The sequence below is a fragment of the Seriola lalandi genome, unplaced genomic scaffold, assembly GCF_002814215.2.
Source record: "Seriola lalandi dorsalis isolate HSWRI2012SDOR001 ecotype SW California unplaced genomic scaffold, Sedor1 jcf7180002054956, whole genome shotgun sequence".
In the NCBI taxonomy this organism is placed as follows: Eukaryota; Metazoa; Chordata; class Actinopteri; order Carangiformes; family Carangidae; genus Seriola; species Seriola lalandi.
Genome location: NW_019525507.1, coordinates 2,509,242 through 2,531,436, shown reverse-complemented (window position 1 = coordinate 2,531,436; position 22,195 = coordinate 2,509,242). Strand labels below are relative to the sequence as shown.

General features: G+C 39.7%; 3 protein-coding genes and 1 long non-coding RNA gene across 4 annotated transcripts in view; 2 read left to right on the top strand and 2 right to left on the bottom strand.

The window, feature by feature from the left end:
• The window catches only part of LOC111645776 (uncharacterized), a gene marked incomplete at its 3' end in the record, with an annotated part of 39,201 nt that extends 34,313 nt beyond the window's left edge, over nt 1–4,888 (bottom strand). The window contains exons 1-2 of the mRNA XM_087170684.1: nt 4,162–4,888; nt 3,927–4,024 (exon numbers count right to left, since the gene is read on the bottom strand). Of these exons, the coding sequence (XP_087026810.1) occupies nt 3,927–4,024; nt 4,162–4,244 (181 nt within the window). The remainder of the gene's footprint in view (nt 1–3,926; nt 4,025–4,161) is intronic.
• Nucleotides 4,889–4,897: 9 nt separating this feature from the next.
• Nucleotides 4,898–5,870, bottom strand: LOC111645775 (uncharacterized). The gene is made up of 3 exons (XR_015436355.1): nt 5,846–5,870; nt 5,545–5,627; nt 4,898–5,225 (listed from the first exon to the last, which is right to left on the bottom strand). It is a non-coding gene; the product is annotated as an uncharacterized LOC111645775 (long non-coding RNA).
• A 6,922-nt stretch (nt 5,871–12,792) lies between these two features.
• Nucleotides 12,793–14,899, top strand: otos (otospiralin). Its single transcript, XM_023395084.2, has 4 exons — nt 12,793–12,948; nt 13,037–13,100; nt 13,538–13,561; nt 14,474–14,899. The coding sequence occupies exons 2-4, from the start codon at nt 13,043–13,045 to the stop codon at nt 14,659–14,661; spliced, it is 270 nt and encodes an 89-aa protein (XP_023250852.1). The 5' UTR covers nt 12,793–12,948; nt 13,037–13,042; the 3' UTR covers nt 14,662–14,899.
• A 462-nt stretch (nt 14,900–15,361) lies between these two features.
• On the top strand, nt 15,362–20,830 carry cops9 (COP9 signalosome subunit 9). The gene is made up of 3 exons (XM_023395085.2): nt 15,362–15,558; nt 16,455–16,527; nt 20,646–20,830. Exons 1-3 carry the CDS (start codon nt 15,496–15,498, stop codon nt 20,681–20,683), a joined length of 174 nt encoding a protein of 57 aa, XP_023250853.1. The 5' UTR covers nt 15,362–15,495; the 3' UTR covers nt 20,684–20,830.
• Nucleotides 20,831–22,195: the final 1,365 nt, after the last annotated feature.

Below are 22,195 nucleotides of genomic sequence, written 5' to 3'. Positions count from 1 at the left end.
GTTTTTTTCAGCTTAATAATCGTCCATTTTGGTTTTGCTATTTTTTTTTCTAAAGTTTTTCAAGTTTCTGTGAAGATGAAACCACGAAGGTAAAAGGAAAGAGCAACGTTGGCTGAGATACTGAAGATACAAAGTTTGTGTTTGCTCCTCATCACATGAATGCATCATTGAGGTGCATTCATAGGTTGAAGTTCTTCTCTGCAAACAAAATGAAATAATATTCAGCATATAAAGTTAAATTTCAACAATCCCTCATTTATTCTTCTTCAGTGTCAAGATCAACTTCTGCAGAGCAAAATAAACCATCACAGTGATCATGACTCCCTCATTTGATTTTATGTTTTATCCTTTAATTGACTTATTGATGAAATTAAAACATCCTCTAAGAAAACAACTGGGGAGTTGTAAATTAGATGCAACAATAGAAAGTTGGTTATAACTTTAGTTCATACAACAGTGCATTTGTTATATAAAAGATTTACTTACTCTCCCACTGCGTTGTTGTTTCCTTTTTGACCTGAGATGTTTTGAGTCCAAAGAACAACATCATCAATACAAACAACAAACAAGAAATGACTTAAAAATTAAACATTAAAAAAGCAAACAGGATATTATTTTACCTTGTCTTCTTCTACAGCGCAGTACCAGACCAACTGCTACGATTACTATGACCAAAATGCCTCCAATCACCCCGAGTATGATACCTGGAACATTGATTGATTTCCCTGAAATAGAAAAAGAGTCAGTTACTTGAACTGTCCCTCGATGCCTCATGATGCTGTTTTGTGTTCAGATTGTTGCAGGTCACACAGATAATAACAGTTCCTCACCTAAAGTCTCTCCTCGACTCTCCTCCATCCTGAGAAAGGTGTTGGTCATCAGTGTCTCCTCAGCATCACTCAGTTCACAGGTGTATGTTCCCTCATGATGTGGAGATAAGTTCTGCAGCATGAGGCTGCCTGACTCTGACTCACCCTTCACCTGCTGCCTCCACCCCTCTGAGACTGAGGAGGGGACGTCAGCTCTGGTCTGGGTCAGGATGATCTGACTGTGGTTGAATCTCCAAATGAGGCCTGAGAAGTCAGTGTTTGAGGCAGTGCAGGGGATCGTTGCTTCAGTGTGTGAACTGTTGATAGTAGCTGTAATAACAGAACAAAAACACAAGAGAAGTCAGTGTTTGAGGCAGTGCAGGGGATTTTTATTTCTGCCTGGGATTCACTGATATTAGCTGAAATGATAAAACACAGAAACACAAAAAAGTAAATAACATTTTTTCCAGATTCAGATAGGAATCACACCTGAGTCACACCGGACACAGTTTGAGTCAGTGTAGCAGCGATCTGACAACGCTCCATGTCACAAAAGCAAAAGTCAAACTAAATTCAGTGGCGTCCTCAGTCAGTATCTCTGAATCAGTAGAATATCTTTGAATGTGGTAGAACAGGAAATCAGGAATCAAGAACATCAGGTTTTATTTTTCATCTGAAGTTGAAGATTAAAGGAGCATTAAGGAAAGTACATTACATTTCTTTTTCAGTACAGTACTTGAGTAAAAGTACTCACTTGTTTTGAACAAAGTAGCTCTCCTCCAGTTACTGCGAGTGCTGACGGTGCAGCTGTAGCCCACATCTGTATCAGTATCTGAAGGTATCAGAGAACTACTGATGTTGTAGAGCAGCTGTTCAGTCTTCTGTTTGGTGGTTTTGTGCTGGAGATTCAAGCTGGATGGAGGGCTGGTGGACCAGGTGAGCTCAGGCTCAGGGTAGATCCCCTCTGAGCTGCAGGTGATCCTGTCTCCCACCTGCTGCAGGTCGACTTTACGCACTGGAGCTGCAAAAAAAAAAAAAACGGATTTGCTTTAAGTTCCTTTTGAAGTGTCGGGGTGGAAGTGGAAGGTTCTGTAACTGTGGCTCCGTCTTCACTAACAACACAGTGTATATTAGACTGGAACATGTACGTTATTCAGAGCAGCATTGGTACACAGTCTTGGTTTATGTTTGACTGTGATGGAACAATGACGGCTGACTTAGTTTTAGATTGGTGTTTCTAATAAACTCGCCACTAAGCAACCTTCTTGTTATTTGCTTGTGTTTGGTGTATTTACTGTGTTTTCTTGTACCATCAACTTTTAGGTTGATAAATGTCTCCTTGTTGTCTGTAGTCAATGCTGCTACAGTAGCACTTGTATCTGCCCTGGTCCTGAACCTTGACCCCTGTCAGCTGGAGTGAGGCGTTTCCCCTGGAGATCTGGTCCTTGAACAGTGATGTTCTGTTTCTGAAGCGCTGGTCCTGGTGTCCGAGCTGGTCTTGGTTGTGGTAGAACGAGTGGACATGAAGGTTTCCTGCTGACACCTGAATCCAGTGTATGACCACATCAGTGCCGCCCTGGAAGGTGCACGGTAAGACGCAGCTCTCCATGACAACACAGGACACCTCAGAGTCTGCAACATCAGGTACAGAAACATCTATCAAAGTTCAGGGGAAATGGCAGCTGAATCCAAGTGATCTACATTTTTTAGCAAAGGTTTTTGACCTTTGACCCTTCATTTACAAGCAATGCAAAGTTCACAGTGGCTTTTCTAGTTGTACCCTGTAACAGTTTTTAGACTCCTGAAAAAGTAAAACCGTCCAGTATTTCACAAGAGAAGAAGGTGTGACTAAAGTTCTAGTAAACCCCAAAAACTTCACTGAGCAGAGACATGTTGTTTTGTCTCTTTATTTTTCTCCAAACTTTGTGTTACAGGATTTGCAGAGAAACAGATTTAGGAACAGCAGGACTGTGTGTAATGAAAATGAGTTTAAATGCATTGAAAGGCCTGTCAGTCAGTTTCAGGAGTGACTGTAGCGTCCAGCTTTTAATTATCAATTTTGATGTGTGGAACCACTTTTGTTTTTTATAAATGCTGCTTATTGCTGCTGGAAAAGACCCGGTTTGGCTGCATTTTGTTTTGGTCTAATCACCAGGTATTTAAAACCCCAACCAGGTGTCAGTTGAAGGTTGTAGAACAAGTTCTCACCCATGATCTTTATTTATTTCCTGATGGAAAACGAAAGTATGAAGCTCAGGTTTCACTGTGTGTGGAAATGCAAATGTGTCCAAAGAGGTTCTGATGATGTAAAACTGTTTTAAACAGATTATTATCCGTGGAAGAATCAGTCAGTTTTGACTTCACCATTTGACAATTGACTCGAGTTATAACTAAACCTTTGGTTTTTGTAGCTTTGTGTAGATATTAGACACAATGTTCTGTTAAGCCTGTAAATACAGTAAATACAGTCTGAATACCTGAAACCAGGTAGTGGGTCTACACGTCTATACAACCTTGTTTTCTCAGCTGAACATTGTTCAAACCAACAGAACTTTATTTTAAACTCGAGAGATCCTAAAGTTCTCATCGATACAAAATCTGTATTTTGGGGAGTGTCTGAAATTACTCACTAGAGATAATTAGAAGGACCAGGTCATTCCACATTACTGTAATTCTTTGTATTCATATTCATATAGTCTCAGTGTTATGTAAGAAGATTTTTGAGAAGTCTGTCAATGACATTTCTGCCTCCAACTCTAATCAATGAAACTTTATTTTTCTCAAATCAGCAAAATAAAGTTACTTTTGATAAATGTCAGACATTTCTGTCACTTAATCTCCTAGTTTCAAGGGATAATGTCTAAATTTATAATTCATTTATAATTAAAACACTCACACATGACACTAAAACTGCTGGACATCACTTGCTTTTCTTATTTGTTTGTGTAATCTTTGATTAACAGAAGTTTTACATCTGATTTGTCTTAACTGAATATGTTTCCTCGTGTTTTCGCTTTCTAGGTTCAAAATAAAAACAACAGACACTATAATAAACTGTACCAAGCTTAAACATGTCTGTGATTTATATTTACAGTGGAATAAGATCAGATCACTCACCTCCTCCTCTGGTTAAAGTCCATTGGAAACTCAGGATCACCGCAAACACAAGACACTTAATCCCAGTCATGTTTCTGTGTAGATCTGTTTGTGTGACGCTGCAACAATGTTCAAGAGCAACAAACAATGAGTTGAAGCGTAAGTTGCACAAAACCAGTGCCGCCCAATAGGCAAATGCTCAGTGTGACACTGTGATTAAATCATGAAGCAGGAATTAGAAAAATGTTTTACGTACTTGGGCGTGTCCTCAACATTTATCCACCTTAAGATTAGAATAAGCATCATTAGCTGTTGAGCTATGACACACTTTATATACATATATAAAACTAGAAAAACGGATTCTAGATCAGGAGAAAAACTAGAATCATGTAGTTGACAAAAAAAGAGGAAAAAAACAAATCTCTTTCTTTCTTTCTATAAGATGTTTGGATTCAGATGCAGTAGAGGTTCACAGAGAGCAGAGAAGGACGTTATCTTCTGGCTCCATCTGTTGTCCAGTCTTAGAGGGTGTGAGGATTTATTTTTGATGAGACAATCTATCTTCATAGCTAAATATCAAATGGTGAAAAACAGGAGGTTTATCATCCTGCTACGCCTATTTCTTTTTTTTTTTTTCATCCACAACCTCCAAGATTCACAGTAACATGTTGACGACTGATGTCAACAGTGGTGAGAGGGGAGATGGTGAAGGGAACGTTCATGGAGAAACGGTCAAAGCGTTGTGGGAAAATATTGACAGGATATTTTTGTTTAATGTGTTCAAGCACAGAAAAGCACCAACATCTTGTCATCGGTAACAAGAAGTGAACAGATGTTTTTCTCTTTAAAGAGTAAAGACGAATGACACAGTGTTTCCTGGTCTGACCTCCAGTCAGTATCTTCTTACACATCCTGGCTCCACATCGTTACAGACATACAACAAATCAGTGAACACAGAAGCTGCATAAGGTGTAAAGACTCAAACTGTCATGTTTCTTGTATCCTTCACTTTCAGGTTGACTAATGAAACCTTGATTGCTCCACCAGCATTGACGAAGCATCTGTATCTGCCCTGGTCTTGGATCTCCACCCCTGTCAGCTGGAGTGAGGCGTTTCCTCTGGAGAGCTGGTCCTTGAAAAGCGACGTCCTGCCTCTGTAGCGCTAGTTCTGGAAATAGAGTTGGTCTTGGTTGTGGTAGTAGGCGTGGATACGGACGCATTGTGGGGTCACATGAAACCAGTGTATGACCGCATCAGAGCCGCCCTGGTAGCTGCACGGTAAGATGCAGGTCTCCGTGGCAACACAGGTCACCTCAGTTTCTGCAATACATGAGGTACAAGCATCACAACTTTACTGAGAGGGTCTGTCCCTGTATTAATTGTACAGCATATGTTGCATTTAGGGGCCATTTCATCAATCAGAATTTTAAGGTTTGTGATAATAATTGTGTCCAAATGAGTATTAAAGAAGCTGCTATAAAGATGTCTGCCCTCACATTCAACCCTCAAACTACAAGATAAAAGATTCAAAAGTAAAATACTCTGATGAAGAAAACATTGAATGTACCAGATATAGTTTTGAACATCATTTCTATCCTGACAGGAATAAGATCTGACAGGCAGCAAACGCCTCACTCACCTCCTCTGGAAACACTAAACATCCACAGGAAGGTCAGGGACCAAACGGTAAACTTGACCCCAGTCATCGTCTTGTTGAAGTTACTGTGGAGCAAAGAGAGAAAAAGAAATCTTTTTTGGAGCAGAATAAACAAAGGTTGTCTAGAAAATCCCTGAACAAGTGAGTTGTTGTCAGTGTTTAAATTCAGTCAGCAGTGCATGAAACTTGCTGTGCAGCCGGTGGACACTATTTAATCTATAACGACAGAGTAAATGAAGCAAAGTTCAGTGTCTGGTTCAGTTTGTTTCATGCCCATACAGACCCTCCCTCTCTCTCCGGGCTTGTTCAATCTCTTTTTCTCTCTGTCAGAGGAGCGTTAACCATCGGGACACCACTGAAGGCTCTTTAAGTGCAGCTTTGATATAAACGACAGTAGTTGTCGCAGTAAACACCTCACTCACCCGCCTTGTCAGGAGTCAAAATCCTCGGATAACACATGGCACCGTCAACCCACATGCAGCATGAGATCCTGGTGACCCTGAGGCAGTTTTATAGGCTGACGCTGTGAACCTGGAGTTGGGGTCTCCTCCCCCGTGGGAGGAAACATTTCATGTCACACAGCTGATATCAAAGCGAATATCAGGAGACATCAGCAGTGAAGAGTAACAGAGTATTTTATTTTGAAACTTATCTCTTTCACTCAACTACACTCAAGAGACACATATTGTACTTTTGACTCCACTACGTTTCTATGAAGTACTCTTACTTTGAAACAGCTTTTAGCCAGTGGAGTGGAGTTTCTTTTATTTTGAAAATGTGACAGAACATACACTGTGTTCCAGTCACAGCCAACTCTTACTGCCTACATCTCTAACTTCCTCTGCACTGACACACTGTACACTTAATCCCAGTCATGTTTCTGTGAGGATCTGTTTGTGTGTCGCTGCAACAATGTTCAAGAGCAACAAACAATGAGTTGAAGCGCCAGTGCTCAGTGTGACACTGTGATTAAATCATGAAGCAGGAATTAGAAAAATGTTTTACATACTTGGGCGTGTCCTCAACATTTATCCACCTTAAGATTAGAATAAGAATCATTAGCTGTTTACTGTCTCTAACTTCCTCTGCACTGACAGACTGCACAGACCTATAAACCTGCAGAGGAGCTATGTCACACTTTATATAAAACTAGAAAAACTGATTCTGGATCAGAAGAAAAACAAAAATCATGTATTTGACAAAAAAAAGGAAAAAAAGGAATCTGTGTCTTGCTTTCTTTCTATAAGATGTTTGGATTCAGCTAAGTCTATTTCTACATCCTTCTCTCAGACCTTTGTTCTCCGAGTGTTATAGATTTCACAGCTGCCGTCTGATTCATTTTGAATGCTCATGAAGAAATGATCAAAGCGTTGTGGGAAAATATTGACATGATATTTTTTGTTTAATGTGTTCAAGCACAGAAAAGCACCAACATCATTTCATTGGTAACAACAAGTGAACAGATGTTTTTTCTTTAAAACGTAAAGACAAATGAAACAGTGTTTCCTGATCTGACCTCCAGTCAGTATCTTGTTACACATCCTGGCTCCACATTGTTACAGACATACAACAAATCAGTGAACACAGAAACTGCATAAGGTGTCTCAAGGTGACTCAAACTCCTTTATCCTTCACTGTCAGGTAGTGAAATACAACCTTGACTTCTGCACGAGAATTGGTGTAGCATCTGTATGTGCCCTGGTCTTCAAACTCCACCCCTGTCAGCTGGAGTGAGCCGTTTCCTCTGGAGAGCTGGTCCTTGAACAGCGACGTCCTGCCTCTGTAGCGCGGCTCCTGGAAACTGAGCTGGTCTTTGTTCCTGTAGTAGGCGTGGACATGGATGTAGTCTGGGGTCATATGAAACCAGTGTACGAGCGGATCAGAGCTGCCGTGGTAGGTGCACGGTAAGACGCAGGTCTCGTTGGCAACACAGGTCACAACGTCTGAAATACATCAGGTACAAGCAACACAACTTTACTGAGAGGGTCTGCCCCTGTGTTAAATGTACAGCATATGTTGCATTTAGGGAACATTTCAACAATCACAATTTTAAGGTTAGCGAAAATAATAGCCAATTGTGTCCAAATGAGTATTAAAGAAGCTGCTAGCATAAGCAGCTTTGAACATCATTTCTATCCTGACAGGAATAAGATCTGACAGGCAGTGAACGCCTCACTCACCTCCTCTGGAAACACTGAACATCCACAGGAAGGTCAGGGACCAAACGGTAAACTTGACCCCAGTCATCGTCTTCTTGAAGTTACTGTGGAGCAAAGAGAGAAAAAAGAAATCTTTATTCTGCTCAACAAAAGATTTTTAAACAAAGGTTGTCTTTGCTTTATTTCGTGCACGGATTGTTCAGAAAATCCCTGAACAAGTGAGTTGTTGTCTGTGTTTAAATTCACTGAGCGGTGCATGACACCTGCCGTGCAGCTGGTGGACACTATTTAATCTAACGACAGAATAAATAAAGCAAAGTTCAGTGTCTGGTTCAGGTTGTTGTCAGAGGAGCGTTAACCGTCGGAACACCACTGACGGCTCTTTAAGTGCAGCTTAGATATAAACGACTGGCAGTAAACACCTCACCTGCCTTGTCAGGAGTCACGGCACCGTCAACCCACATGCAGCATGAGATCCTGGTGACCCTGAGGCAGTTATATAGGCTGATGCTGTGAAGCTGGAGTTGGGGTCTCCTCCCCCGTGGGAGGAAACATTTCATGTCACACAGCTGATATCAAAGCGAATATCAGGAGACATCGAGTACAGTTACTCGATTACTCTACTTCAGTATGTTTTTTGATCATGTGTTCTATACTTGAGTATTTTATTTTGAAACTCTTTTACTCAACTACACTCGAGAGACAAATATTGTACTTTTGACTGTACTACGTTTCTATGAAGTACTCTTACTTTGAAATAACTTTGAGCCAGTGGAATGGATTTTTTCCTTTATTTTGAAAATGTGACAGAACATACACTGTGTTCCAATCACAGCCAACTCCCACTCAAATCCTCCTGTTGTGCTCGCTGCGTGTTTGAACAGCTCCTGTTTGACCTCGGCAGTGTCCTAACGATGGCTGTGTTGGCTGGAGATGACACAGAAGAGTCTGGTAACTCCAAGCTTTCGAAATAAAGAAAGATTCCCTCTGTTTCACATGTTTGCTGTGTCAATTCGCCGTCTGCCACTTCTTCCTGTTGCTCACCAGGTATCCATTTTCATACAGGTAAACAATGTGGTCATCACAGTGATAGTTCTTAATACAAGAGGAAGAAGAAAACTAAACAACAAAGCTGTTTTTATACATTTGCACAAATCAGTGGACAGTTGTTGCAATTGTTACTCAGTAATGTGGAAAAGAGGATGTAGTTTAAACTGCCCCCACAGCCATGTGACTGTACACTTGATGACAAGAATAAAAGTTCACTGAGGAAGTCCAGTCAGCATCTCATGTCTCTCACGGTGGCTCCTGATGTTTTCCACCACAAAGAAAGATTTTACGTTCTCCACAACACATGAATGTGGAGTAACATCAAAACATTCAGTCTCTGGTGAAGAAGGTCATCAGTCTCTCCTGCTTGTTTTCCATATGAATGAATGAATGATTGTCTCCTTGCCCGCAGTCTTTCAACAGAGTCAGCATATATGACTGGGGCAGAGGGGTGCAGGTCAGGTTTCCACCTTTCCGACGAGATGTTGATTCATTGACGTGTTGTTTGTGTCCCACTGCCCTGCAAAGCAAATAAGATAAAGTTCATGATTCCTTCATTTGATTTTATATTTTATCCTCCTCCCATTAAGTGAGTTTCCTCTTTTCATGAAATGTGTGTTATTTGAAACTCTACTTCTGCTTCTTTTTAGATGATACAGTTCATTTTAAACAAGATTTCAACTGAAGGGAAAAAATTAAATCAATTGCAAATGCCAAATATAAAATGCCGTGCTCTAGAAAATGATTTTGGGAAATGTAAAAACTGGTTATATTGTCATGACAGCAATACTATCCTTTGTTAACTTATACACTGCTGCTCATACAGAGCAAGATTGACTTATATTTGTGTTTTAAATGATTCTCATGTTGTTTTCTTGTTGACCTGAAATGTTCTGAGTCCAAAAAAATAACAACATCAATACAAACAACAAGTTATCTACAAAGTGTAAGCAGAATATTATTTTACCTTTATTTTTCATACAGTGCAGTACCAGGACAAGAACAACTACTGCTGCTACGACGGCCAAAATAATTATACCCACCACACCTCTACCACTGGTTAATTTCCCTGAAACAGAGAGACAGTTACTCAAACTGTTCCATGATGGTATTTTCTGATGTTTGATTGCAGATAATAACAGCTCATATTCTTATAGACTAATAATTCCTCACTTAAAGCTGCCTCACCTGGATTCTCTATCCTCAGAAAGCTGTTGGTCGTCAGTGTCTCATCAGCATCACTCAGTTCACAGGTGTATGTTCCCTCATGATGTGGCGATAAGTTCTGCAGCATGAGGCTGCCTGACTCTGACACACCCTTCACCTGCTGCCTCCACCCCTCTGAGACCGAGGAGGGGACGTCAGCTCTGGTCTGGTTCAGGATGATCTGACTGTGGTTGAATCTCCAGGTGAGACTGAAGCCTGTGAGGGAGGTGTTTGAGGCTTTGCAGGGGATCATTGCTTCATAGTGTGACCCACTGATATTAGCTGAAATGATATAACACATCAATATGAAAAAGTAAATGATACTTTTTCCAGATTCAGATGAGAATCACACTCTGATATTTGTCCTCTAAATTATGAAATAATCATTACAGCTCCACTAATTTCAACTATTTTAATACTGTTTTAATGGTTTAATGTAACAGTGCATTATATTTTATAAGTTCATTATATGGTTTCAATGGAAAACCTGATTCTGTATAGTCAAATAGTCGAGTAAAATTTATATTAGTAGAGTAGAAGAGTAAAGGAGCATGAAATGAGTAAAGATTAACTTCAGTAAAGTACTTGAGTAAAAGTACTTGGTTACTTGCCTGATTTAAACAAAGTGTTTCTCTTCCTGTTTCTGCGAGTGCTGACGGTGCAGCTGTAGCCCAGATCAGAATCTGAAAGTATCAGATAACTCCTGATGTTGTAGAGCAGCTGTTCAGTCTTCTGTTTGGTGGTTTTGTGCTGGAGATTCAAGCTGGGTGGAGGGCTGGTGGACCAGGTGAGCTCAGGCTCAGGGTAGATCCCCTCTGAGCTGCAGGTGATCCTGTTTTCTACCTGCTGGAGGTCGACTTGATCAACTGGAGCTGCAAAGAAAAAGAGGATGTTGATGCTGTTCATTTTTAATTCACCAATTTGACAACAAAGTTAATGGATCTGTGTGTTTGTCATACCGTCCACTTTCAGGTTGATAAATGAATCCTTGTTTCCTCTGATGACGCTGGTGTGACACTTGTATCTGCCCTGGTCCTGAACCTTGACCCCTGTCAGCTGGAGCGAGGCGTTTCCTCTGGAGATCTGCTCCTTGAACAGTGACGTTCTGTCTCTGAAGCGCTGGTCCTGGTGTCCGAGCTGGTCTTGGTTGTGGTAGAACGAGTGGACATGAAGGTCTCCTGCAGTCACCTGAATCCAGTGTATGACCACATCAGTGCCGCCCTGGAAGCTGCACGGTAAGATGCAGCTCTCCATGACAACACAGGACACCTCAGAGTCTGCAACATCAGGTACAGAGACATCTATCAAAGTTCAGTTCAGGGGAAATGGCAGCTGAATCCAAGTGACCTTCATTTTTTAGCAAAGGTTTTTTGACCTTTGACCCTTCATTTACAAGCAATGCAAACTGCATACATGCAGCAAAAGTATTTTACCTTTCAACCACCAAGGAGCTCACATGGGCCGACCCGAGTGAAAAGACAGTGAACACATGACTCACCTGCCTGTACAGGAATCATAACCCACAGAGAAATCCCCAACATCAGACACACGACAGAGCAGAACGCCATTGTCCTCCTGTTCGTCCGGCTGCTTTTCCAGCATGAGTGTCAAGAAAAGGGAACTGATTTCTGCTGATTTAATTAAGAACTCTTTCACTTTAGGTCAGTGTCATTATAAGACATGCAATAGATTGATAACAGATGATATTAATACACATCCTCTTGTAAAAACTAAGCCCATAGGTCGTTTAAGCAGCAGGTCACTGTGACCAATAGTTACATTACAGGAAGTAAGCATTCAATTCCCATGTAAAACCAGCAGTTTATATCGTAACCATGACAACAAAGAGTGTCTAGTTGAGGAAGTACATTCATAATATTTCTGGGACCCTAGATCACAAAAAATTGCCATAAAGGTTTATCCAACCTGAATACTACTTTTTGTCTAAGCACTCGTAGTTTTAAAGGTTAAATAAAAGGTCAAATAAAGATGGAATCATATCCAGTGACCTTTAGTCACTGGATCTCGACCAGATATTTGAAAGTTTGGAGAGACGAGTGACACAAGGAAGACTCTGGGGACACGTTCAAGGTCGTGTACTCTATATGTTTTATACAATAATAAACAATAACAAGGAAAGTGAACGGAACAAATTCTCCACCATAGTTTAATGTTGCTAGTAAAGAGCATAGCTCTGATATAATATCCTGCGGTATAACCAACAGAAGGCTGCAGTTTCAGGACCATACATGTTTGTGTATTATTATTAATAATATATAATTGTATTATATGGCTCACGGATAAAAATAATAAAGTAATTAGTTCGCTACTGTTGTTATATTCATAAAAGCTGTCACACAGATACTTCAAGTGTCAACCATCTTCTTACTGAAATGCCTGAACTTCCTTTTTTGCCTCTGGTTCTGCAGGAACACCCTCCCCCATAGGGGCGCTACTTCAGGAGACACTGTGCTTCGTATCGAAGGGTTCAGGCTAGAGGACTTGTTTGGAGGACTTAATGAAACTCATATGTTATCATGAATTACAATGAAAAGTGGATCAAATTCATACACATAATATATATTTTTATGAAATCTTTATATTGACAAAAAACTGTTTCACACTTTTCTAACTGAAGGAAAGAAAAAGGCAGAATCTCTGCACAGTGTGAGCACTGAGTTTATTATAGGCACAACACACATCTTTATATTAAAGCCACACACCGTGACAACAAATGCATAAATCTGCAACACCTGAGATAAATCTTATATAAATACAGGAAGCAGTTACTACATCAGCAATGGGACATCCTGCTGTATATTCTGGGCAAGGCTTGGCTAGGCTGCGTGTGTTTTTGCATGTGTGTGTGAGGGTCCTCTGGCTCTTCCTCTGCTGAACCCCACCCAGAGCACAGTCAACCAGCAGATGAACAGCAGCACCTCTCTGCACGGCTTCACACAACCATTTACAGGTAAACGTCTGCAGAATTTTATTTTAGTCTCAGAGATTCATGAAAAACTAAAACTAGAGCGTGATGGGTATTTTTATTCCCTGAGCAGGACACGATGAAGCTGTTGGTCTGGCTCAGTATTCTCCTCTGCCTCTTTGCCTGTCATTTCATAGGTGAGTTCTTCGTTTTAAAGTCTTCTAATCTTACTGCAGTTTTAAATACTGTTGCTGTTTAGTTTATTTAAGACATAAGACATAAGTTTGATATATGTATATGTACAGATGTTTATCAAAATACCTGTGAACCATGTATGATTCTCCCAGATGTGACAGGGCTGCATTTGTTTTTGGTGCACAAAGAGGACTCTGTGTGAAGATGAATTCCTTCTGCTTCAGCATTTGTGTGTGTGTGTGTGTGTGTGTGTGTGTGTGTGTGTGTGTGTGTGTGCTCGAAGGGTCAGCAATAATATTTGAGGAGGGAGCAGGTATCCTGCAGTCCTCTGGGAGAAAGCTCAGTTTTCCGGACCTGAATCCTGTCTTTGTAAATGGAAAGCCATGGAATGCTTGGGAATGTTAACTTTTTTTTTTCTCCTCTGTCATCTTCTTCACAGAGGCCAGAGTCATCCCAGAAGGAGGTACTGTGTATAAATAACATCGTTTTATTTCAGTCACATCATATTTTAGAACAAAACCAAAATGCTGTTATATCATTTTAATAATTTGCTTCATCAGTCTCCTGTTTAAAACACTCTGTAAAAACTGCATACAGTAACATTTAGCTTTGTTCTGCAAAAATAAATAAATAAATGAATAAAAAAATAAATAAAATAAAATAACATTTAGATACACCATAACTGCATTGTTTTGTTAATTCGGGATACATATGTACCTTTTGTAAAATATTTTAACTTTGTACCGTATTTTAGCAAACTGATTTAAAGAGTTATTATTTTCAGTAGAATAGTGCATAATATTTTAAAAACAACCTTTTACCAGGGCATCTGTTCTATGCGGATTTTTACTGATGCTTTAATATATTTTGTTTATTATTGTGTTTTACTGGCAAAAATAAGATCAAGAAGAAAAAATTACATTTAAGTATTGTGTCTGTATGTTTTTTTAAATAAATGTTTTTTCTTATTTGGGATGATAAAGGCTGAAATAGACACAGCAGACCACAATGCTTTGCATTCACAACATATGTTGCATACTTTGAATTGCAGAGAGGAAAAACTCTCTTTTCACAGCTCTTCTCTAAAGGTTGTGTAAACACATTCTGGGGAAAGTACAACAGGCCAACTGAACTTATTAAACCTGCACAGCTGCTTCAGAGAATGCAGGAGCTGTCTAAATTAATTGCAACACATCATCATTAAACAGCTAGTGGAATGTGATAGGTTATATAACAGTGAGTGTACTAGTGTCTGAGTGTGGATAGTGTGGATTTGTCCTTTAATTTATCTGCTGTCCTTCCTTGACCTGCTGTGTCTGTGTGTGTGTGTGTGTGTGTGTGTGTGTGTGTGCGTGCGTGCGTGCGTGTGTTTTAGTACCATACGATGAACCACCAGCTGTTCCCTACTGGCCTTACTCCACCTCTGACTTCTGGAACTACATCGAATACTTCAAATCTATCGGCGCCTACAACCACATCAACGAGATGGCCCGGGCCTTCTTCGCCCACCAGCCCATCGGAGACACCCTGGGATACGAGACCAATGCGGGACACGAACACTGAGAGGGGTGGAAGGAGCCAAGAGGGGAAGAAATTGTAGAAAGGGAGCTTTTATAAAGGAATGCTTTCCTTAGGTGAAGGAAAATGGTAGCATAAACAAAACTTACTTTTTTTCCCTAAATATAACACTGTGTGTATTTTTATAGCACACATGTAGAATTCAGAGGTAGAGAAAGTAGATCTTCTTTAGGATTGTGTATCCTCATGTAATATGCCACAAATAAACATGTTTCAAATATAATGAGGTCTATAAAATTGTTGAATATTTTTTCAAATCTTCTTTAAAATTTCTTTTTCCTCAACTTTTTTCTTCCTTTTCTTCTCTCATAAAAAGTGTATTAAGGACTAATTTCTCAAAATTAGCAGAAAATAAATGTTCAATGTTAATTCATAATATCTTGGTCATACAGAATTCACTTAGATGGAACCACGCTATTACGCTCTTTGTACACTTTGGATATAAAATAACAATTACTTTGATCGTTAAGGTATTATTGCATTATTTATCTACTGGTAACACAACGCTTTATTTGATAACAGGAATCATGAGCAACTGATAGAGGTGATTCAACTAACAGGAGGAATTCATATGGCAACGCAAGAGGTTAATATAGATATTATTACTGTAATATCCTTATTACATAACCACTGTATGCAGTGTCACTGTATGTGAAGAACGGACCAATTGCAACGCGCTAGTAGTGTCAGCCGGGCCCATTTTAGTGTTGCACACAGCTGTTTTGTTTACGAATACGGAGAAGCTAGCTTAGCTAGCCATAAATTCGAAGCTACAACATATTTTTTAAACAACTGGTGCTGAATATCCGCTGAAATAAAATGAAACCTGCAGTGGATGAGATGTTTCCTGAAGGAGCTGGCCCCTACGTGGATCTGGACGAGGTTAGTCGAGTTGAAATAACATTTATTCAAACGCTGGCTAATGCTAGCTAGCTCGATAACATTAATACTTAATATTCTAGGAAAAACGATATCGTTAAACTACAAAAAGCCTTAAAATATTCAATTATACTAGACTTTTAGCCATTCTTCGAGCATATGCAGACGTTTAAGGACGCTTTACATTATTATTAAATGTTAATTAATGTTTCTTTTAGCTACAAGGAAACATCGTTTGTATCCATTCCTTTCTTATAAAAGACAACTGCTTTCATTATTCTCAGCCCAAGTGATTTCCCCAGGACAGCTTCTTTCATTACTTTAGTCTTAACTAGATTAAAGAAAAGGTGAAACATGAACTGACAGCCTCAGGATGTATTTAAACAATTCAATGTTTAAGGTTTGGTCGCTCAAAAAATGCTTAGACTGCCTCTTCATCTTCCTTTGTGTCACAGTTGACAATGATATGGCTAAATTAATTTAGTGTCAGATACAGTGGAGCTGTCATGTGTATAAAAAAAAATCTATATCTATTCTAAAAATCCATATTTGGATATTCTAAATGAGAAATAACTGTTCCCATTTCTTTTAATGATTTTACCCTAATTGATTATTTTAATGCTGCAGGTAACAACTATTTACATTGATTACATTGAAAATCTTACTCTCATATAAGACAAAGAAGTGCAGCAAATCTGTTTATTTCAGAAGCTGGAACCAGCAAATATTGACTGAAATGATTAATCGATCAAAATATTGCCAATTGATTTCCTCTCAGGTGACTGATCATTGCAGCTCGCGATTGTATATCCCTTATTACTTGTATTCAATATGAGGCAGTATGTGTGTGTGTGCTTTGCTCATGCCTTATAACTGGTTGTGCTGTTGCATGTTAACAGGCAGGAGGCAGCAGTGGCCTGCTAATGGACCTGGCAGCCAATGAAAAAGCAGTTCACTCTGATTTCTTTAATGGTAAGTCACAGTGTTTCTCTGATGCTCAAAGCATCTTTTCTACATAATCACCTATTTTTTTTCTAATGTGGACACACTTTTATAAAATATTATTAGCACTTCAGTTGCCTGTTTGTTAATTATGTCAGCAGAGCTTTATACAGTTCAGCAGAAGGTAAACATACATCTCTTATTTAAATAAAAATCTTGCTTAATCTGGTTCATTAATCCAGTTTATGGACATAAATTCCTTGATTTGCATCACGACTGAAACTAAAACGATCAAACAGAAGCAATTAAATACTCCTTTGTCTCTCTGATGGTCACATCTGATAGAGAAAAATAGATACCCTCTAGTGTGTAGTTACAAGTGTTGGATAACAACTAAAGCAAATGATTATGATTTAATTCCATCGGTCCCTGTGCTTTGTCAGTTTGTCACCCACAAATTGTAACCAGACACGAGGGATTTTACACAGGAATGCTTGTATTGTACAGAACCATGAGCTCATGTAAATTAAAAACCAAGTTCCCTTGAGTGAGCTTTCCCTTAATGACACACCTTTAATTAAAACCTGGTTCACACACAAACACACACACACACAAACACATACACATAGATTTCTTTTAGAGAAAGTTGATCATTGGTTTTTGTAAAGCTTAACCTTTAACGTCAAACTTCAACTGAACTGAACTGAAAGAAAAAACTGAAAAAATGAAGCTGAACATTTCAAACACATGTATGAAGTAAGAAAGCAGCATCATCAAGTCACTACCCTACTAAGGTTTCTTATGGAGCATATTAACTTCAATACCTTCAAAGTATTCCAGTATTGTTTCAGTAGTATGAAAGGGTAACAGGGACAAACCAGAAGACAGACAAACCACATGGAAACTGGAGCTTTAGTGTAAGCACATTGTGCAGTTTTTTTGCTTCAACCACATTGTCTTCTCAAATTAACCCTCAAAAATCCGGTCTCTCCCCTGTAAACACAGGTTTATGTGCTAGAACACGTAAACACATACAGAAAGGACGCACAAAAACACTAAGCTAATCTGTTTTCCGTCTCGCAGCGTTGGCTGCAGGCAAAAACAATTTTGGCTCAGCAGCACATGACCTAGAAAGAAAAGAGCTGATTGTTAAAAAGAGGGGAATGAAAGAAAGAAAAAAGAAACAGAGGGAGGAAAAGAGTAGAGAAGAGGAGGATGGTAAAGTGAGTTTTATAGCTGCTGTAAGACTGAAACTCAGCAGGATACCTCGCCAGTCAGCTGCTTTAAAACACACACACACCTTTAAATCACTTGGGTTGTTAACACTGCTAAAACTGACATTTAGTAAATTCTCATGTGTGGCATGTCCTAACCCAGTCACACCCAGTGTCAAGTAAAGTTATCAAATCTTATTAGGTTTGCTTTTCGATATTTGTAAATAGTAAAAGGATTAAAAACAAAAAGAAACTAGAAACTCACGTTTAATCATCTTTTTTTTTGGCTCAGTGGCTCAGAAGGCACAACCTGTACCTACAGCCTGAAAATGAGACGATAATAATTTATTCTTAAACATTCAATGAACACTTGTAGCATTCTGTGCTTCACGAGATTCTTATTACCCTATTTTGCTGATCTGGAAACGGATCCAAAATAGAACCTACTGTAAGAACCCATCCTTATTAATTTACTACAGAGATCAGAGGCACAGCGCTCTGTAACGGGATTCTACAGCCTTCTGTATCTACTATTGACAATTTACATCAGGATGACCCTTGATTACCTTTGCCAGCATCTGGTTTCGAGGGTAGGAAACACTTCCAGAGAGAACTCATCACTGAAACCTTTTCTCTCGTAATACATACGCACACATTTGCGTATCTTGTCACGCTGGTACTGTGTCGAGGACCCCAACTATTTCAATCCCAATTCCCAGAAAATGATAATCCTAGTCGGGCCGGTGAGGTACAGGATAAGGCCGTTTTACTGTCTTCTAAAAGCGGCAGAGGCTTTGCTCTTTGTCGCTGAGAGTTCAGTGAGTCATTGTAAAGTGTTCTGTCTGTGTTTATAGAACTGGGGTGATAATGCAAAGCCATTGTTTGATTTCAAAGAGGTTTTGCCCTTCATTGTGGCTCCTGTAGGCGTGACAGGGATATGACAATATGATGTTAAATGATGTTAAAAAGGTCAACTCAACGTGAGTGTGAAACACTGGACCATGTTATGAAGGTAATACTCCCATTCTCTGGCGCTAGAGCGGCTTGTGTACTGTGTTAAAACTTGCAAAGGGTTGTGGGTAGCCAAAGGGCAAGCTGTTTGACTTATAGGCTGCCCTTTATTAGACAAAATGTAGGAATGTCCTGTTCCTGGAGACCACAGACACATGAGTAAGCAATTTCAAGTCTTGTGTTGGCAAAATCGGTCTCTGTGTCTGGCCACTCTTGAAAATATATGAAATTTATGTGAACATGGCCGACATAAATAACAGCTATATAGCCTATAAAAGCTGCTTCAAGCAACTTCTAACCTTTTAAATCTGTCTGGAAAACCCTCAAAGAATATTTCAGCATATTTTACATCAGTTAATTCATGGTGAATATGTCCTGTAAAAAAAAAAAAAGAATGCTTCCACGAAACTTTCAGCAGACGGCTCCAAAAGGTCAGTTTTTCATTTTATTTGAGACAGGGATGACAATGCTTAAAATAGGATGTGACTTGAGGGAGAGTCTAGAGCTCAGTCAGGCATCGATTATTTACCCGGTCACCACAAATAGATCTCTCAGGGTGAGAAAAGACGTCACAACTAGCGACCAAACAAAACAAATAAAGAAAGGAAAGATTCTGGTCTTATAATTGCAACAGTCCAGAAACGCTGGTCAAATATTTTTCTCTCGCAATTGATGTTACAATCAAACACACTTCCACATACATCATGTAAATATGACGGTTAGGGTTTGGCAGCCATTTTTCATCGTGGCATTTTGGAAGGTGGCGCCCATTGGCAAACATTTTACATTACATCAATGGCACCCATGCACCCACTGGCTGCATCATTTCTTTCCCAAGACCACAACACGTGGCGGCGGGCAGCCAAATGTGGATTTAAGACTGAGAACCCTTGCAAGTGTCAAGGCACATTAAAAAGCCTGTAGCTACTGTATGTGACAGATGTAGCGACTAGGGCTTCAATTAATCGAAAGATAATCGAAATTGCAACATGGCCAAGTGTAATAATAAAAAATAATAGCAATGTAGGATTTTGTTTTTGCATGTCGTGCAGCACGAGTAGAGACCGAGGAAAACTAGAGGTGAAAGGTTCTCACCTGCTGTTCAGGCTTTAATTGATCACCAGACGAGATCACCTGAAAGCCTGCAGCTAATGATTATTTTTTATTATCAATCCATTCGTCCTTGCCTTGTCCTTGTCTCTTTTGTAAATTGTTTGAGGGTAAGTTGTTGTGTGTGATTACTGTATTTATTTACTGATGGCTGTGCAACAAATTGCCCCTCTGGGTTAATAAGGGTTACCTTGAATCGCCATTATTTTATCGATTAATTGATCAATCCTTTGGCCCATAAAATGTCAGGATGAATAGAAAAAATATCCCTTACACATTTGACCTTTTCTAGTTGTTTTGTTCAAAACCCAAAGATATTAGTTTAATTTCCTAGAATACAAATACAACAAGCTGCAAACAGTGAATTTGGAGCAGTAAAGGGGCTGAAAAGAAATCTGAAATTGTTATACGAATAGAAATCAGCTTACAGGTTATTTATTGTTTTCTAATCTTTTTTTAATTAGTATTATTATCATTTGTTTGTCTAATGATGTGTAGGATTTTCTCAGTTGGAGTCCTCGGGAACCTCGTCGTAATTTAAAGGAGAAATGCGAACGGCACATCGGCAGCTCCCATATGTTTGGCCGCGTTTAAAAGCACAAACAAACAAAAGTTAAAAAGGCAGATAAAAGTGCCCACCCGACCCTACAGCATCTGTTGTGAGAAGTTTAAGCCGGTCTGAAGTCAGCAGCAAGAGTAAAAAAAAACCTCATAATATAATAGGATAATTAGCTGAGAATGTGGGAGTTTTGGGAAACAGCTGGACTAATTCTAACCCTGTGCTCTTCCTCTCTGTCTCTCTTCTGTCTGCAGACTTTGAGGATCTTTTCGATGACGATGACCTGCAGTGACGCCAACGCCCGAACGCCAGTGTGATCATGTACATAGAAAAAGAAATTTGTGAAAATTGGCTTATTTTCTTTTATTTGTACAGCCCCTCCCCCCTCCTTTACATGTCACTCACCATCATACTGAAATAAAGCCTTTTTTCGCTGTCACGGTGAACCAGGTGTCTGAATTCTGAGAGTCCTTCACATTCCAGCTGTAGAGAAAATTATGAGTATGGTTTTGGCGTCGTCGTGTTTGAATCTGCTCCCCCGGCTGGATTGTAGGTTTGCGGGCTCTGCGAAACACCTGTTAGCAAACGTAATTACATACAAGATACAGTGTTAACATGACCACTAAATGTTCAGTTGGGGCACGATGGGACAGGAAAGGGGCTGACAAAAATGTGGAAATGCTAAAAAATATATATATAGAGAGAGAGAGAGAGAGAGAGAGAGAGAGAGAGAGAGAGAGAGAGAGAGAGAGAGAGAGAGAGAGAGAGAGAGAGAGAGAGCAAATGAAGAATTGAGGTGCAGACTCTTGCACAGTATAATGGTTTGTTGTCAAGTCAATATATTGATTCAGTCAGGTGTCACAAATAGGGAAAATGGAAAAAGCTGTGATTTGATTTTCCTTGTAAGATCAGAATCACGTCTCTCACCGTCTTCAAACTGTCACATGAGCTTTGCAGTTTTTTGATTTTCCCTGCGATGTTGCAGATCATAACGCAGCTGCTCATGTGTGGGTGTAAAAGACCAAGAAAATAAAAGATCTTTGAAAATCTGCAGTAACGTATTTACACCGCACATGCACATTACAGTTGTGTGCATGTTTGCAGATTTACCACAGGAGCAGATCTGCAAACATGCTGCTGTAAACATTTCCCCATTTGGGTTTCAGGCTTTGCACAAGATTTTTTTTGCTGCAGGGATTCAGCCACAAGAGCATTAGTGAAGTGAGGCGCTGGTGTGGGGCGATAAAACCTGGCTCACAGTCGGCGTTCCTGTTCATCCCAGAGGTGTCGGACGGGGTTGAGGTCAGAGCTCTTTGCAGGCCGGACACTCGGCATCGCTCCGTGCTGCAGCGAGTGTGTTCTCATCCAGCTCCTTCTATCATCACAGCAGCTTTCTGGTCTCAGGGAGGACGATGTCGTGTCAGTCATATTGTAGTGACATTTGAATCATTATCCGTCAGTTAAACCTGATCAAACCACGACCACACAGTCCTGATTAAAGAGGATTATCTTGAGTTTTTTTTATTGTTGAATTTAAAAGGAATTGTTCAACATTTTTAGCAGTTACTTTTTCTTTTTGCCCAGAATTACCTGACAATTGGATCCACTCTCATATCTGCGCCTGAAATGCTAAGCTACAGTCAGTGACCGGTTAGCTTAGCTTAGCACAAAGACTAATCAGGATGGAGCAGCCTAGCAAACCCCTGACTCTCCAGTGGTTAAATGGCGACTGAAAAATAATTTACGTTTACATTTATGACTCAATACGTTTATTGAGTCATGAATGTTTTATTTTACAAAGAAA